Consider the following 17,623-nt stretch of genomic DNA (forward strand, 5'->3'; position numbering starts at 1 on the left):
GTCACAAGAGCCTGCATTACTTTTGATTTCGTAAAACAAGTGATACTGGGTGTTGTCGCCAAATGACACCTTAATTTAGCGAATTTCACTAAAACGGCAGTCCTAGAAAGTGCGTGAAAAATGAAAGTCTATGATGGGTCAAGTGACCTGCTGCCATTTTTCTCTGTGCTTGGTGTGTTGGTGTGAGCAGAAGCAGGAGGGTGTTAGGAGAGGGAAAGTGACACGGAGTCGGGGAGAAAGACAGACAGAAAATTAGTAAGACCATGAGTGAGAGAGCGAGAACAAGAAAAGTAAAAGAAATAAAGTTAGTTTGCTTGTTAAAGTTGTTATATAATTAAGTAGCGTTAGTTATAGTTAGTCATAGTGTATTACGTTGAGGTTTTATAGTGTTTATTTTCCCTTTCTCTTCTTGTATATACAGTAGTTGTAGTGTATTCTTTTTATATAGTATATTTAATGTATTTTTTATATGGAGGAGAGTGAGGAGAGGAGAAACGTATGAGGGCAGTTACCACCAGGAAACAGGGTGAGGTAGATCATAGCAGGGGGTTTCATGCACCTCGCTTAAAGGTTAAGCGGGATTGGGGGCCACGATCTACCAGTGCCACCATGTCACCAGCAGCATTATGGGAAGAAGAAGTGGGGCAAGCAAGCCCCTTTCCCACTCTTTCCTCTAAGCCCATCCAGCGGTAGTGCCTTCAGCTTCTTATGCATGTAGGTCGAGGAGAAGGGAGATGAGAAACTGGCAGAGGTTTTCCCTTCAAACTCATTGTTGTAGATGTCTACGTGCAGCCAGAGTCCGGGACTGAGAGTGAGATAGCACTATAAGGGCCTCAGACTTGTGGTAACATTGTTGCCGCTGCTATTGTGCCTGTTCAGAAGGAAGACACAGACAGGGGGACACGAGGGACTACTGAGAAGAGTAGTCAGTAGGGTCAGACTCATGACTTTGATGAGGAGGATGATGATGAGAGACAGTGGCAGGAGGAGGAAACCAGCTATGTTTGCAGGTTTGGGCCTCTTCTTCCTCCATGGTATAGATGTATGCTTGGCTTCTGGGGTTTGGGGAGGGTATTGACATTTTGTTTCATAAATATGAGCTAGTTCATGGTTCAGCCTCTTATTTCCTGAATACGTCAGATATGCGCTAGACACTGATTGTAATAAGGATTGGCCAGAAATTGGAGCAAGTTCCCAGGATTTGTTAGCTAGAGAGCTAAATTTCCTCTCGTCTTTTTCAATTTGTCATCCATGCACTCAAATTGATACGTTTACCAACTTTCTAAAAGGCTTAGCTGGCACAGGTTTCAATGAGCCAGCAATATATTTGAGACATAGTTGAGGTGAGCTCTTGAAATGTAATCTGACATGCCTTATTTGAAATAAGTGCAAAAATGTGAGAAAGCTCTCCCAAAAGTGACTGTAGGTTAAAATAAACCTATAGTCCAAAGGGGAAAACAACACCTAATTAGTGAATGTAGTGAAAATTATTGCATACAAATGTAAGTGAGACACATAATCACATGCATTTAAATGCAGCTCTAAACCGTAGAGAAGAACTGTTCTTTAATTCTTCAACAAGTGGACAGTGAAAAAAGTTGGGGAGCACAAGTATCAGTGACCAAGAAAGTATGCAAACATAAGTGGTGTAAATAAATCTAAAATCACAGAACCGTGTGATAGATAGTTGCAAGATAAAGGGAAGACACACTCATATTACCCCAAAGCAGTAATGGCTCATGTAATTTATAGCAAGTGGCAGATGGTGTCTCTGGTAGATATATTTTCTTGGATGATCTTGTAATCGGCTGAATGTGGGTGCTGTCGATGATAAAGACATTTTTAAAAATCGCATTTGGGTGAAGTTTAAACTCTATACAGAGTGTTACTGGATCGATTGTCTCACCACCGCTCGACCGCATCCCCCTTGACTGGCTTCCTGCCGTCGCCGTCACTTCCGGTCTTGATGGCTCTGGTATCGGGATGTGTGGCAGCGTCTCACCAAGGCAGCAGTGGACTCAGACTCAATGCGTTTCACTCGCGAGCTTCGTCAGGAGTTCAATTTCCTACAGTACTTACTTATAAAGGGCTTGTTGGCTTCCCATTGGTACAAGAGAAATGGCATATAAAATAATGTGTACTGTCATTTAGACAGCCACAGGTATAAGATGTATCCAGTATTGTGTGACAAGTCACAGTAGCAATTTATACTACAACGTGTGTGACCTTGTCTTCACAGGGAAGTACAAATTAGCAAAACATACATAGTTTATATAATAAAAATTAATTTATTCGATTTATATAATAAAAATCCGTTGTAAAAATCCATAGTTCCCAGGCTTTGTGATCTATACTCCCCCCTAATTATTATCAATTTGTCATCCATGCACTCAAATTGATAAGTTTACCAAATTTCTGAAGGGCTTAGCTGGGATAGGTTTCAATGAGCCAGTAATATATTTAAGACTTAGTTGAGGTGTACTCTAGAAATATAATCTGACATGGCTTATATGAAATAAATCAAAGTCCAATGTGGAATGGTGCTCAGATAGCAAATGACTCATAGAGAAAAAGACAATACAAATAGTATATAGTCCGGAATGCCCTCAATAATCCCTGCATAAACCTTAGTATGTACTGGGGAGGAATAAATGCCTAGAGAAATCTAGCAGAATCCCTTCATATTATGGCATAATAAACATCCTCTATGGGAAGTGACACGTACATCATAAATGATGGGCAACCCACATGCAGGCCTGTACCTGTTGCGTGCCCCCCATCTGATCAGGGCAATTTCAGGGTGTGCAATCCATTGAGATCAAAATCGAAGTAAATGTAGTTGAAAAGCGGAGCACGACTGAAGGAAAAAAAAGCAGAAAAACGAAACAATCACAAGGTGATCCCAATAAAAAATTGCATTTTAATGTCGTCACATGGACAGGGTAAGAAACACACCACCTACGCGTTTCGTGCTAACATGCGCTTTATCAAGGTGTATAAATATAAAAGAACACAGTACCTTTATAAACCCTCTGTGCCCTTGACGTCATGAGTCATCGACCCACGAGAAAGCCGTCACGTGTAAGTGTGCTCAAGATCTATTGGCTACTAGCTCTGCAGACCCCCCAGAGGATGAATAAAACTTTATTGCACAAAGACATAACAAACAATCAAATAGTAACACAATAAAGGGAAACAAAAAGACCGAAAAGAGAAATTAGCAACTAAGTAACAACATAATGACCAAAATGAATAAACTACAAAAAGGTGTTACTTATGTATAAAAAAAATAACTAAATGGTACTGCATATTCATTACTATGATGTGTATGAGAAAAATTGTAATATAAAAAAATATATAATAAGAGAAAACAAAAAATAAAAAGCATAATAAACCAGCAGAATTACCCAGAAAACACATCAATATTTATGGGGAAAAAAACCTTGTTTTTACCAAATAAACATCACCCAATCCCCTTAGAGGAGACCGGGTGAAACAGACATAGATATATATATTAGTCAAAAATGACTGCTAATTGTAAAAAAAAATTAAAAAAAAACAAGATTTATATAATGAAATAAAATATAAAAAATTAACAAATATACCAGCATCATATAGATTATGAAATATAGGCAAAGCTTTAACTCACGTAATTAAGCTGAACTCACGATTGTCCGTTTTTTCGCTTTGTCGGTCGTGCTCCGCTTTTCAACAACATTTACTTATTTGAAATAAACCATAGATTGGCGATTGTAACAAGGCTTTCTATTCTGTGTACGTTTACTCCGGACCTATTTATTCTTTTCTGCAACCTGTGAGAACCATGACTGCCCCCAGGTAATTCAGGATATTTGGGAGCTTTACAAATTGGCCAAGTCTCCCATTTATATCAGGCGATTCCCAGGTCTTTAGATGACAATTTATCATTTTCCTATTTATTTATTTTTTTCAGCTAAAAATATTTTGCTCGTCCAAATGCAAAACAATGGAGCCTTGAGAAATATGCAGTTCCATCCCAAATCTAACTGAAAGAAGCTTACACATGCTGGGCAGTACGCAGACAGCTTGCAGAACAATCGCCTCTGTGCTTTCTGCTAAGTGCACGGTTCTTTTTGGCTGCAATAATTAATAGCATGTGAGGGTTACAGAACAGATACAATGGGTATTATTCATTAAACTGCGATACTGCAGATTAAGACAGCATCGCCCGAAAACTACTATTGAAGTAAATGGAAGTTTCCGTGCTATGTTTCCCCCGAACTGACACTTTCGCAGTTTAATGAATAACCCCCAAGGACTGATTTTTAGATTGCGTTATGCTCCTTGCTAGCCCAGGGACCGACACAAAGAGATAAATGTCCAATGTAAAAACCTTCTGTCTGACACAAGCAGACAGTTGGTTATTTGGAGCCAGGATGGCCACACTTGAATCAACAAATTGAATACCATCGGACAAATAGCACTGCAACTTGACAAAGCAGTGAATGACTAAGGCAAGTACATCACTTGAAGCTGTAAACAAATCAAATGACTCCTCTTTTCAATGATTACCTTCTTCATTATTTTCTTCTTCTTCTTTATTTCCACAGACAATTAGTTCACATAGAGACCGAGATTGGAATTGAAGTCTATGCTGAATCTCTGGATAAAACACTACATTGGAATCAGGGTATGAATCAAAAAGTAGATGTTAAATCCTTTGTGTGATGTAATTTATTACCAGAGTTTGCTAGGAAGACACGCAGGGAGCAATGAGTGTGTTGGATGTGTCTTACAATATGTAACTGAAGCACATTGTGTATTTTATCTGCTATGAGTCATATTTCACACACACGTGTATATATATATATATATATATATATATATATATATATATTATACATATATACACATACATATATATTATATGTGCATAAAATCCTTACAATAAAAATATTAAATATTGCACATTTTGATTAAGGTAATGTAGTAAATCACAATTAGCTTTATTTATGGGCTAGTTTTTAGCAGTAAATGGTGATGAATGAGCGATTCAACCAAAACCAGTAGAAACAGGGTCTGAGATAGGAGATACATAGTTGCCCACAAATATAGATTTTCTAGTGTATGGTCATCATTAAGACAAAACAAATTGAAGAAAGTAGCCAATCAATTAATTGAAAGTGGGAGAATAGTTATTGTAGATATTCAAATATACTTTAATGTTACAAACTACTGTATTCATGCAGTCTAGAAACGTAGTAAATAAAGGGTTCATTCACAATAATAACAATTCTCAGTAAATGCTGAAAACAGAATTGTGAAGATAACACGTAAACAAAATCACTGTAAGAAAATAAAATGACTATTACTTGGGGGATGATTATTTGCCTATATATAGTTGTCACTTTGTATGCCTTATATACCAGTCACTTGAAAAAGACCTGAGAGAAGGTCGAAACGTTGTGCTTGGTTATAATACATTTTCACAACCGTAGAGCCTTGGATTGTCCTTTATATAGTATTACTTTGATAGCACATATCCTACAGGTTATTCATCAATAAACCATAGACACTGTTGCAGAATTGTGTATGTAGCCGCCTTATAGTAATATATTTGGTTTCTCTGTAATTCAAGGTAATCTTGTTGTGTCTGCTAGCAGTGAACAGACCTTTAATGAGTAAAAAAAAAAAAAAACTACTAGCAGTATGCAGTCAGAATGAACCTGCGCTCCAAATATGAAATTCACATAAGCTGCTATGCTCGTCTGGGCAAACAGAATATATTGACTCACTCCCAAGCGAAAGCCAAGAAAAGAAATGGTGCATTATTCACAATTTCCTTGTGAATCTTTTACATCCTGTTCAGTGCAGTCACAACCTTTTATTTTTAAGACAACCCTTTCAACATAAGCACTTTACCCTTGGCATTTTTTCTAATCGGTGCCGGAGGTCCGGGCCTCCGGCATTTGCGGTCATGCAATCACTTCAACAGCGATCACGCGGCTGCCACCGCCTCTGGAGCGCCAGTTCCATTGCCATCAAGGCCGACCCCTCGGTTGGAGCGGTCAGCCTGATCGGGGCCCTGGAAAACGATCTTTTTGTCATGATATATCAATAGGTAGGTCAAGTCAATGGGAGTTTCCATGGATTAGTGCCCAATCGGCAATAATGCACTTTCGTGAATCCTAAAGTAAGTGATAGAATTGGGGGGAAATGTGTCATTGCAAATTTATCTCAGCTGACTTTTTTTCTATTCATTTTTACGGGCTGCTTAGCTCATTGGGTGTTCTTTTTCTTATGTTATTTTGTTTCCCCTAAAGGTTGCAAATTGCTCTGTAAAAGTAGTTGTTTTTTTTCCTGTTGCCTTTTCAATATTTACACCTGTTTTTTTATATTGTATAACTGTAAATATAAATACTTTTCTAGGTTGTTTTTTTTTTTTAGTTGTGTAAAATGACTTATCTTTAATCAATAGATCACAGTCCTTTTTGATTTCTAAGGAGAGAAAAAAAAATACAGTACTGGACATGCATAAGTGTTCTGATTTGGTGTATTTAACTGAAAAACTGTTCTGCAGTGGTAAAGCAACAAACCACTTAGCTTGTGTTACCTTTTATTTGTAAACAAAAACAGAAAGGCCAGCGCATCATACAAAATGACACAACATAAAGTGCAATACCTCAGTGCTTATCTGCTCATGAAAAAGGGTCATTTAGTTAAACCCTTTGGCCAAAAGGTTACAAGCCTGCAGCCACTTCACAACATGCCCAATCTGCAGGTCCTAACACTACCTGGCACAACTCTCATGTACCTCTCTTTTCTGCAGGAGTGAGAAAGACCATACTGGGTCTGTGATTCACAGGATCATGATAAAACTGCTAATTGGAAAGTGGGGCGGGGTGAGCTTTAAACCATGGGGAGGAGGGTCACACCTCCAAGCAACAACAGCTGCATAACCTAGGGGGGCGCAATCTTTTTCCCCTGCGCCCCCCTGCTGGCTTTCCACCTCTCCTCGGGCCCCCCCCCCCCCCTGGGCCCCCCCCCCTCTGACCTTGATTCAGACATCCTGGCGTCATGACGCCGCGTTGCCATGGCGATGCGTCACCAGGAGCGTCTGAATCAAGGTAAGTTAGGTTTACCGAGGCCCTGCAGCTCCCCTGGCATTATTTTAAATGTCTTTGGGAAGCGCTCAGGGTCTCTGTAAACCCTGCGCCCCCCGCAGCGAGTCTCGCGCCCCCAACTTTGCGCACCGCTGGCATAACCTATCAAGCTCCAGAACCATTTAATTTGTGTTCTCTCGGGTCAGAAACTAAGGGAGCCCTATTATGGAGGTCATTTATAAATGAACAATGGTAAGAAAGTCTTGCTGGCAAATCAATCACTAGTGGTAGCGTCATTGAACTCAAGTCTACCCAAAGACAGGGAATTTACCACGGGCCACTTTTAATACTAGCTCTAACCATCAATAGCTAAAGTGGAATTATCTCTGAAATATTGAGGCCCAGTAGATACATGACTGGTGCAGTAATACACGGGGAGACTCTCTTAGTTCAGAGGCAGTTTGGTTAAAATGGGAGGGAAATGTTGTCCACACACACACATTTCTGTGAGCTGTTTGCAGCTGTGCAAAGTTTCCAGTAGCCATATTGATCCTGGAGAAAGAGGATACATTAAAAGTATTTTATGTGTACACATGAGGAAGAGCTCTTGTTGATGTGTACACACAATGACCTATGATGTTTCTCAAGCTCTGTACACACATAATTACAGTTATGAAGAACTCTACCGTTGGTACATTAAAGGGTATCTTTCTGTCAGCCATGTAAACCCCTAAACAGCAAATTTTTGTTTTTCAGTTTTATTTATGTCCTCCGCATCATCATTCTCTGTCGCAATCATTAATGTTGAGCAGTAGGACGATTTGAAAGTGATTATAGGTTATATGGCTACACGTAAAATACACTTTAAAATAAGAAAACGTACCCCCTGGCTTCTTTAAGGCTCTGCAGTGCTTCTACATCAGAGAAGAGATTAAGGAGAATCATTTAACAGCCGCATATACTGAGTGTTGAGGCAGATCTCAAAATAATTTCATAAATGCTGTCAAGATTACATTGTATTTCTTGTAAACCCAAACACCTTTTTGTTTTTTTCCTTCTTTCTTTTTTTTTTATCCACAGGATGTACTGAAGAGGATTTTGCTGAAGAGGTAAAGTAATCGCTATCTACACGCCAATCCACATTGATATCATTAGAGACACTAAGCACATGTCAAATGTTTGGATTTTAAAATGCCTTTGGGTGCATTTTTCAATATGAAGCTTTCTTGCATGTTGGAGAAAACAGAAACTCACAAATGTGCGCATTCAGTCGTGTTGGGTTTCAATTCTCTGATGAAAGTCCAGGCTGCTGTTTGGATAACAATTGGGAGTGTCTCTCTCTCTCTGTCTCTCCTTTCTTCTTTCTCTCCTACGTTTGTGTACATACTATAAATACAGCTCAACCCCCTTATAACGCTGTGCTTGGGGTCCAAAGAATCAGATCTCGTTATAAGCGGATCGCGTTAGAAATAAATAATGTACAATTGTACGCATTGTACAATAAAGTATTTAAGATACCAATAATCGCGGGGTAAAGTATTCATAAATACGGAAAATGAGAGCCACGCTTACATCGCGTTATAAGCGGATTCGCGGCGTAACGGATCGGGTTATAACGGGGCTGAGCTGTATGTGCTAGATGTACGTGTTAAAATGGGAGTGAAATAACAAGGATCATTTTTTTCTTGAATTTTATCTGCAGATTTAAGGCATCGTCTTTAGTCAATTCCAACATGCCAGTTTATAAACATGAAAAACATTGGCATGTATGGTTTTAAAGTGCTTTTACAATATACACAAACACGCAGGTACCAGGCCTGTGGAACTAAAATGTGACCATGATTATTTATGACTGAATATGCAGGCAACAGTAAGAAATTACATAATAATTCTGATATTGTTTCCTTCGTAGGGACTTATTCTATCTATTCCGAAGTGGCCAATGGCTTCAGTGGGTTAAACATTTGTCTTTAAAATACGATATAATAAGGATCCAGCAATGTCTCGAATTGCAATAAGAAAGAGAACAATTTGAAATAATGAATGTTGTCCACACCGTTTGTAATTTGGTGGTAATGTTAGAATTTGCATGTACAGTCTTTAATGACATGTGTGTTTATTTTTCAGAACACTGGAGGAAATGGTTCACTTAAAGTGGTGCACTTTGGCTTAGTATAAGCAGCACTTTTCATGCATTGAACAAACTGATAATCCAAAGAGTGAAATATTGAGAGAGCTCCTCGGAAATGAGTCACCAGCATTGCCACACTTGCTCGGAAAAGCATCAAAATACGTCTGGGGCATTTATTTAGAGTACTGTATTTGCCACATTATTTGTAAACATTATGCTAAGAATAACCTGTTTGCAAGCTCCTGCAAATGGTCTTAGGTTTAGTGTGCGTGCGTGTACCCTATCAAAAAAGAATCTTTATATATTTTTTTTTTTTAGAAACTGGGTTTTTTTTGTAACTTTATTAATAAATTACATTTAGTTTCCCAAAAAAAATATTTTACATAAGGTAACATTTTGTTTTTTTTCTAAACATGATCCACATTAATTTTATAAAAAGTGTTTTATAAGGCCGCGCTTATAGTGCCGGCGACGCGACCGATGCCGTCCCCATTGCGAAAGTTACATTTCAAGTTTAGGCGACGTCGCTGGCTACAAGGCCAGTGACGTCAGAAAAGGGGGAGGGCAGAGGCACGGAGAAGCTCTCTGATTGGCCACAAGGGGAGACCGTCGCCGAAAAAAATCAAATATCAGTGACTACCAGATTTTTGGTAGCACCGTCGCTCCGTCGCAGTCGCGTGCACTATAAGCGCCGATGACGGCGACAATGCATTTGTTTTGATGCTACAGTCGCGTCGCCGGCACTATAAGCGCAGCCTAACTCTGCACCTTTATAGCTTCCACCACCGCAGTCTTAATGGCATATTATGGGAGATTTGTTATTCCACTCAGAGCTAGTCTTCCAGGCAGGTATCAGCGCTGGTAGGTGTGTTTTATTATAGGAATACGTGATGAGACACATTTTCAAAAATACAAAATTATAACCAACATATTGAGTGTTTCATGCTGCTCCCTGGGCTTTAACATTATACCTGTCAATTATCTACAGATTTTCACGACAGATTGATACAGTTGTGATTTGTAACTTCTACCAATACTCATTATAGGATTTGTAGTCCTTCATCCTTACACATACACAGAACAGGACTCCAGATCCAATGGATATGAGTTGAGAAACCAGGACTGGTCCTGTAAATGTATACTTACGTGCCCTGAGGGTCACATACAGTTAAAGCTGTTAATTTGCAGGGGCATTTAGTGGAATTGCTATGTTAGAAGGTATATTTATTTTTACCAGTCATTCGCCTATGCAAAGAACAAAGTCTCAGAATGTTCTTTAATCGCATGCTAAATAAGGTGTTATTTGGGTGAGCACTTTTATTTAAGATAATTCTAGTTGATAATACTCAGTGAAACTGCAGCTTCAAACACACTTTTTCACATTTATTCAAATATATTTCTGTAAGTGTCCTTTCTCTGGAGGTACTGCGTCTTTAAGCGGTACATATTACATTATGAAGTGGAAATGTTGATGTCACAAAAATACTCATTAATATGTAACGCCGTTTAAAAAGACCCCAGCACATAGATAAGATATTTTGCATCGCCTGCAAATTATATCTCTGTTCTAGCAATCCACCCTTGTAATGCAGATTTGACTTCCACTTAAGTCGGTGAAAGGCATTCTATTGAGACACTAGTAGATAAAATCTTCCTTTAGAATGCCTCCATGAAAGAGCCAGCTTGCACAGGCACAGGCATTTTGCTAAGAAAGCTCTCAATTTTCATAATCTTGAACTATAATCTTGCTCGAATAACCATTATTTTTCCTTTAAGGAACGTATAAAGTCCTTTTATCCCCCATTCCAATTTGATCCTACTTTTTAGGCCCTAACAGAAATTATGCATTGGTGTTAACCTTTTTCCCACCATTATACAATTCTGTGAAGAGCTCATAAAGTGAAAGGAATTTGTTCATGTCCCTTTATGTTGAAATCTCATTCGCATGTACTGTATGTGCAGGTGAGAAGCTGATTATTATTTTTTTTTTCTTTTTTGGAAATGAGAATCCTTTTGTGAAGCATAAATGGCATAGAAAGATGTACTTATTTCTATTTGTCACTTAATATTGTTAAGAAATAACGCTATTTTGTGAAAATATAAGCCTCTGGTTGCTCATGGAATGATATACCATTTTGTGTGAATGAAATCATAGACTGAGTGTGTCATTCGTTAAATGATTGCATTATTCATCTCTGACTTAAACAATAAGTTAACCAGCATCAGAGTAAAGCTAAGTTTAGTCGATCAGGTTGTCATTCGGAAATGAATATCAGTTATGGGGCTTTCAAAAACATGTCTTGTAGAATTGTACACAAGTGTCTGTCTCTCTTGTATGGTATTTATAGCATAATCATAAAACTGATGTTGACTCTAACAGGCTTATAAACATCAGGATTATAGAATAGACTATCACTAAAACAGATGGTGTTCTAGTTATTGACCACAGGTGCCCCAAAGATTATATATAGTACCATGGGCTTATTCTTTTATCTAAACATAGAAAATATAGGTTTATACTCGGCTCACTGACCCAATCTAGATAATGTTTTTATTTTATTTTTTTTAAATAGGCTACTTATACAATAGTACACATATAACGTATAGCAAAGAAAACAAGGCTATAGTATGTATGTCATTTTCTTAAAAGCTTCGCTTAAAATTATGTTATTGAAGATCTTTAGTGGTCAGTTTAGTTTCAAATAATGGGGGTGGGGGGGGTTGGATTGGTCATGTAAGCAATCTGATCCAATTTTGGCAAAATAATATATTTTGTATACGTTACTGCCTCTGTAATTTAGGCTAATTTATAGACCAATTATCCGGTAGCATCAGGGCCTACAGATCATGGCATATATTCCGATAGATGTACCACATCACTTTAGGTCAGTGTGCTTCGTGGTCTATACGTTTCAGGTATTTTACACCTTTTTTCTGACCTACATGTATAATTCTACATAGATAATGAAGTACATGGACATTTAAGGCCACACAAGCTAAGTATATGAGTATAACGTATGCTCTTCGGATGGAATCTCAAAAGCACATATACAACACCATCTATGCCGAGTTTTCATGTTGGTCCAACAAAAGGAATAAGCTGCACAGAGTCAGGTTATTTTAAGAGACCAAGATAAATGAATTAATTGAGTCAGTTGAGTTGTACTAATTTGTCTTCTATGTTAGACAACAGATCAAGAAGAATACTGGGCATGAGTTCCTTAAGTACTGCATATGTCACATAGCCAGAGAGCTCTTCTGAATTCCAGCCATGCTTATGTCGGTAACAAGTCATAGTCTGTGTGAGGGATTAGTATGACACTAGCCTGTGATCTGTAATCCTTCACTATTATATTATAATCTATTTACTCTGCATGTTAAGAGGCTTTTGGTTTACAAAAAAACACAGGAAGTGCAATTTTAAGTGGGACTCAATGAAATGTCTTAGATTACTTTTGTAGAAATCTGTCCTATGGCTGGAGATATGGCACACTGTTAAACTGAATATTTATCACCCTAAAGTTTCACTTCCTTTTCTATTTTTTTTTTAAAAGATAAAATGTACCTGATTTGTATTTTTACATAAACTCTGTGTATAATTGAGATGTACTTTCCAACCTTCCATTAATGGACGGGAGTTGTGGAGTGTCACAGGATATAGTTGTCTATTACTTGTGTCTGTTTTATATGTTAAAATGCCCTCAAATGGTGTGTAAAACATTCTCATTGCTCATGTGCCGAAGACATTAAAAATAAATAAAACTTTTTGTATACATTTCTTTGCAATAATTGAGTCATTCATAGTCATTGACTTTGGTAGTATAGTGCATGGAATATTGCCTCCGATTCATCTCAATAAACTAGGCCCTTTTAACATACCATGTTGTCCTATATAACCCTACACTTCTTGCTGAGTTGTGAGGCTTCTCTCTAGAATCCATTAATTTGGACAGTTTATTCCATTATGTGCAATCTAGAACTTTACAACCTAAAGTTACACAACATCAGACTTCTTAATGTGCCTATGTTAGAGAAAAATATATCCAGGCACTTCAATGGGCAGTCATGAAATAAATACTTGCTGAAATTAATACGATTCAGCTCCGGAGACCCCCTGCTTCAATACTGCATGTATTGTAAAAAAAAGGAAAGCCTCAGTGCTGTTACTCTCTCCCTCTTGCAGCCCCCTGAGATCTGCTGCCCCTGCTATCCTGCTTACTGTCTAGGGTCGGGCCTGCATATAGGCTTCCATCAGGGTCAGATGATGGCAAATTTGACCCTGATAAAGGCCATATGGGTTGAAACCTTGGTCGGACGTATGCACTGATGTAACTAAGTTAACAGCAAGTATTTATTTCATAACTATCTTTTGGAGTTCTTGGATATATTGTACTATGTACCGGTATTAACATATGGCTGTATGTATGTCCGGAAGCACCCAGTAACCTCATTATAAAATATTAAACCACTCTCTTGCCTATGAGAAGCTATTCTTCCTTTGTATAATGGCAGTTCACTGCTAGAATAGTTTACCCAAGTACCTCAAAATACCAGCAGCCTTTAATAATTCAGTTTCTTTATACCATGTCAGTTTGAACATGTATATCAGTGGAATTGTTTAATTGGGTTATTGTAATCTCTGTCACCCTACGTGACATCACGTGATGTGCTTGAAAATGAAATGTGCAAGTTTGTTTCACAGAAATATATTTGAAAGAAATAATGTAACTCTTTGAACGGGCGTTATGTGGAATCATCTTGCACCAGATTTTTGGTGGTCATTTAACAAAGTCTCCCAACTACAAAAATGAAGAAAATATAAGCAGCACTTATATGATAGGTTTACATGGTTGTGTGACCATCAGATGCATCCTAATACTGTACACCTGGATCCAGCTGGTGACTTTACTGCTAACTTCATCCAAGACTTGATAGGCCACAGAGGGAAACCACAGAAGGCACTGCTATTTAAAGCACCTGTTTCCCTATTCATTAAAAGTTCATTTATTTTGCATAAAACCTTTGTGACAACATATTTATGCCAGTCACATGTATTCCTATAATAAGTTTTGATCATGTTTATCTCCTTGTCATAATTTTGCAAGAATAATAGGTCACTGTAATTCTTGTAATAAATAACAGAATGTAGGGCTATATGATAACAGTTGTGTTTATTATTTCAAAGAACAATGGAACAGCACACAGGAAATGTCATTCTGTTTGTGTTTCCCCCCAAATAGTTTAGAGAAGCGGTTCCCAACTCCAGTGTTCGAGAACCCCCAACATGTACCCCAAACCCCAGGTTTATCCATTTCCCTGCTTGAGCACAGATGGCTCAATCATTTTGACTAAACAACCTGTGCTGAAGCAGGCGTATCCCTAAAACCTGTCCTGTTTTGGGTTCTTGATGACTGGCATTGAAACCCACCTTTTTTTTTTTTAGAGGGACTGATGCTTCAAAGGGCAAGATTGCTAGAAACCAGGCATCCCTTTAATATACACATACAACCGCCCAAAAGAAAAGATGTGACTGCAGTACTGTATGTGTGTAGTGGTTGAGCGATAAGCTGCTTTGCATTACTGCTTCTGTTTCTCAGGTAAAATGTAGATGCTTTCATTCAGATGAGATCTGCACGGTTTGTAGCTCACAGGTCATTTTAAAATACCCTACTATTTTTTTCCCTTAGGATTCATCTGTGTAGATGTAGCAGTTTCTCAGTAAAATCCATTGAAAAAAATACATCATCTTCATTGAAACATATGCAATCGTAAATACATAGCAAGCCATAGTCTCAAAGATGTTTTTTTTTTTTTTTATGTGGGCAGATTACCAAAATGTGTTTCCATTTTTGCACCAGTGCACATCAATTAAAATGTTGACAATTAAAACCCAGAAACATGCTGCTTTTCCATGTCATGTATAAGTAAGTGGGTAATGTTGCCATTTTTAAAAATATATATAAACATGATAATTCATTATCAAGGTCCATGTAGATTTTTAATAAAAATATACCCTTACTGTGTGAGATCATTTTTTCCACCCTGTTCCCTAATGAATGATTTCAGGGGATGTGGAATTACATAAGCGGGTTCTGCAGATATAAAATGTCAAGTGAAACCATCTGGGACCTTTTGACTGGACAGTACTGGAACTTGTCTTTCTAAAGGGGCAATGCAAGCAATATCCTATATATGTATGTGGGGTTTTTTTTAATAAATCAGTTCTGTAGTGTTGGATAATACTTATGGCATTTTTTAAATTCAGCTCAATGGCATTTGTATTATTAGTTTTAATATACTGAGACTCCTATGATTTCTATAGCAGGTTTAACACACATCCCCAGCAGTGCAAGATCTTTGTAACACTTTCCTGTTTGTGATAATTTATTGCTTATGTTCCCAGCAGTTTGAGCTGTCAACTGTAACAATAGTCAATGTTACCTTAGTAATATCAGGATACATTGTAGCTGCTAAGTTACACTGGCTGAAGGATTGATTGAACCTAATAGGAGGCCATTGGGTGAACTCGGAAAGCAGGATCTTTGCTGATCCATTATCGATCAGCAGTTTAGGTAATTCATTTTCAATAAAGGTAATGAAAGGCTGCATATATTAAAACAAAAACAAAGGGGAAAAAAAATTAAGTGCTATTTGACCTGCCACTATGTAACAAATAAATTATCACTATAACCTGTTTTTTTTATTTTTATAACGATTCAATTACACTTCAATTAAAATCTCTACATATGTGCTTCTTCTATAATAAGTTTCCATTTTCTTGGGGTTCAATTCAGTCTAATGTTATCTGGTCATTACTGTTTTTTCTCGATTTACCTTTAATTTTAAAACTAATTATGCTGTCATTATTATTTACAAGTATCAACAACAGGAACACAGTTTGAATCAACAATGTGCTTGTAGATATAACAGTTTGCAAACTCTTATCACACAGGGAGGGGGTTGAGTAAAGATCCTAAAAACACTGCAAACCATTGAGTTACTTTAGAGGTAGTAAGTAAGTGTTCGTTCTCTCACCTCTCATTTTTTTAAAGAGTGTCAATCACCTACATTTACCCTATTAAATATGCCAATAGTCCAGTTTGGTCCTAGGAGGGAGCTATATAAAGCAGACAGGGGAAGGGGGTTGTGGACTGCTAGGACTGTGCCAGTGAAATGCTGTTTCCCTGGATCATAATAATGACAAGGTCTCCTAGTGAGCGTTTTATCATATAAACAATACACATACTACACATGTAAGCTTTTAATATGATCTGTTAGTCACTTCATTTACTGCTGCACGTTGCTTTATCCCTCCAGTATATTAAACACTAGTTAACCCCTCTCCTTTCACTTACAGTTTACTAAAAACTGACAGTCCAAGATCACAGCACTGTAAATGTCCAGCACCACATAGGATCACATTGAACTAACATGTTACATCGTTTAAAATAATAATACCTACATCGGTTGTTTTTTTAATAACCCTTTCACAGCCACCGGTATCAGCATTGCAATGTGGAATTGCCATTACTCTTACAAAGTGGATTCTGAAGAAGGGAGCGGTTGTATATCGTGTTTGCCCCACTTGGAGAATATTTCCACCAATATATTTATTCCCACCACCTTTTTTTTGGGACAACGCACCAACTACAAGACAAGGAGCAGGAGAATGGAGAGAGCAGACAGGGGTACGGGCAATACAGAACTAAACCATCCTAGGGATCAACCTTCGCAAAGCAGTTTATAACTGTCTTAAACGTGTCTCATAAAAAAGTGTCACCTAGTGTTAGAGGCATCAATGTAAAAAAATGAATTAACTAATCGATATAATCTGTTTTCTTAGACGTTTATTGTAGGGGTCATTTCATTTTTCTGGCTTGTTTCCTGTGAGAAATAAACGTTTTTTTCCCTATTAGGTCCTGTGACATGTATTTATATCTGGTATTGTTCTACGTGTTACAGTATAAGTTAGACACCATCATTCCTTTACTAACAATGAAGAACAATTGCCTGTGGGTTTTCGATGTGAAAACTTTACAACGTATTTACCATGGACACAGCACAAATAAACACATATCTTTTTTTTAGAAAATAAGTCCCATTTGTTGTAATGGTACAATCACCTCCACTTAATCTATTAAAGATGCCACTGACATTAGTTCACATTGGTCTCTGGAGAAACTGCCTCTTCCACTTATTTCCAATGATCACTGTCATTGGTTCAGTTAAATGCTATGTGGGACACGCCAGTCCTCAGCAGCATTACAGCAGAGATGTGGACCAGGAGGGGGATCTGCTGGATCAGCCATGTGCTCAGTGCTGGAGAAGGAAGCACTAATCCAAACCTCAAACACAACTACCTTGAACAGTTTGTAATCTGTCAGAGAAAGGAATGCACCGTAGCAGGACA

The 17,623-nt window shown here is 37.8% G+C and overlaps 1 protein-coding gene across 4 annotated transcripts in view; it reads left to right on the forward strand.

Annotated features, from left to right (window-relative positions):
- Positions 1–12,988, forward strand: part of WDPCP (WD repeat containing planar cell polarity effector) — a 361,726-nt gene extending 348,738 nt beyond the window's left edge. For all 4 annotated transcript variants that reach the window (XM_075596138.1, XM_075596140.1, XM_075596139.1 and 1 more), the window contains 3 exons: positions 4,590–4,669; positions 8,163–8,191; positions 9,210–12,988. In XM_075596138.1, coding sequence (XP_075452253.1) covers positions 4,590–4,669; positions 8,163–8,191; positions 9,210–9,260 — 160 coding nt within the window. In that variant the 3' untranslated portion in view covers positions 9,261–12,988. The remainder of the gene's footprint in view (positions 1–4,589; positions 4,670–8,162; positions 8,192–9,209) is intronic.
- The last annotated feature ends 4,635 nt before the right edge of the window (positions 12,989–17,623 follow it).

Source organism: Ascaphus truei, chromosome 4 (genome assembly GCF_040206685.1).
Source record: "Ascaphus truei isolate aAscTru1 chromosome 4, aAscTru1.hap1, whole genome shotgun sequence".
Taxonomy (NCBI): Eukaryota; Metazoa; Chordata; class Amphibia; order Anura; family Ascaphidae; genus Ascaphus; species Ascaphus truei.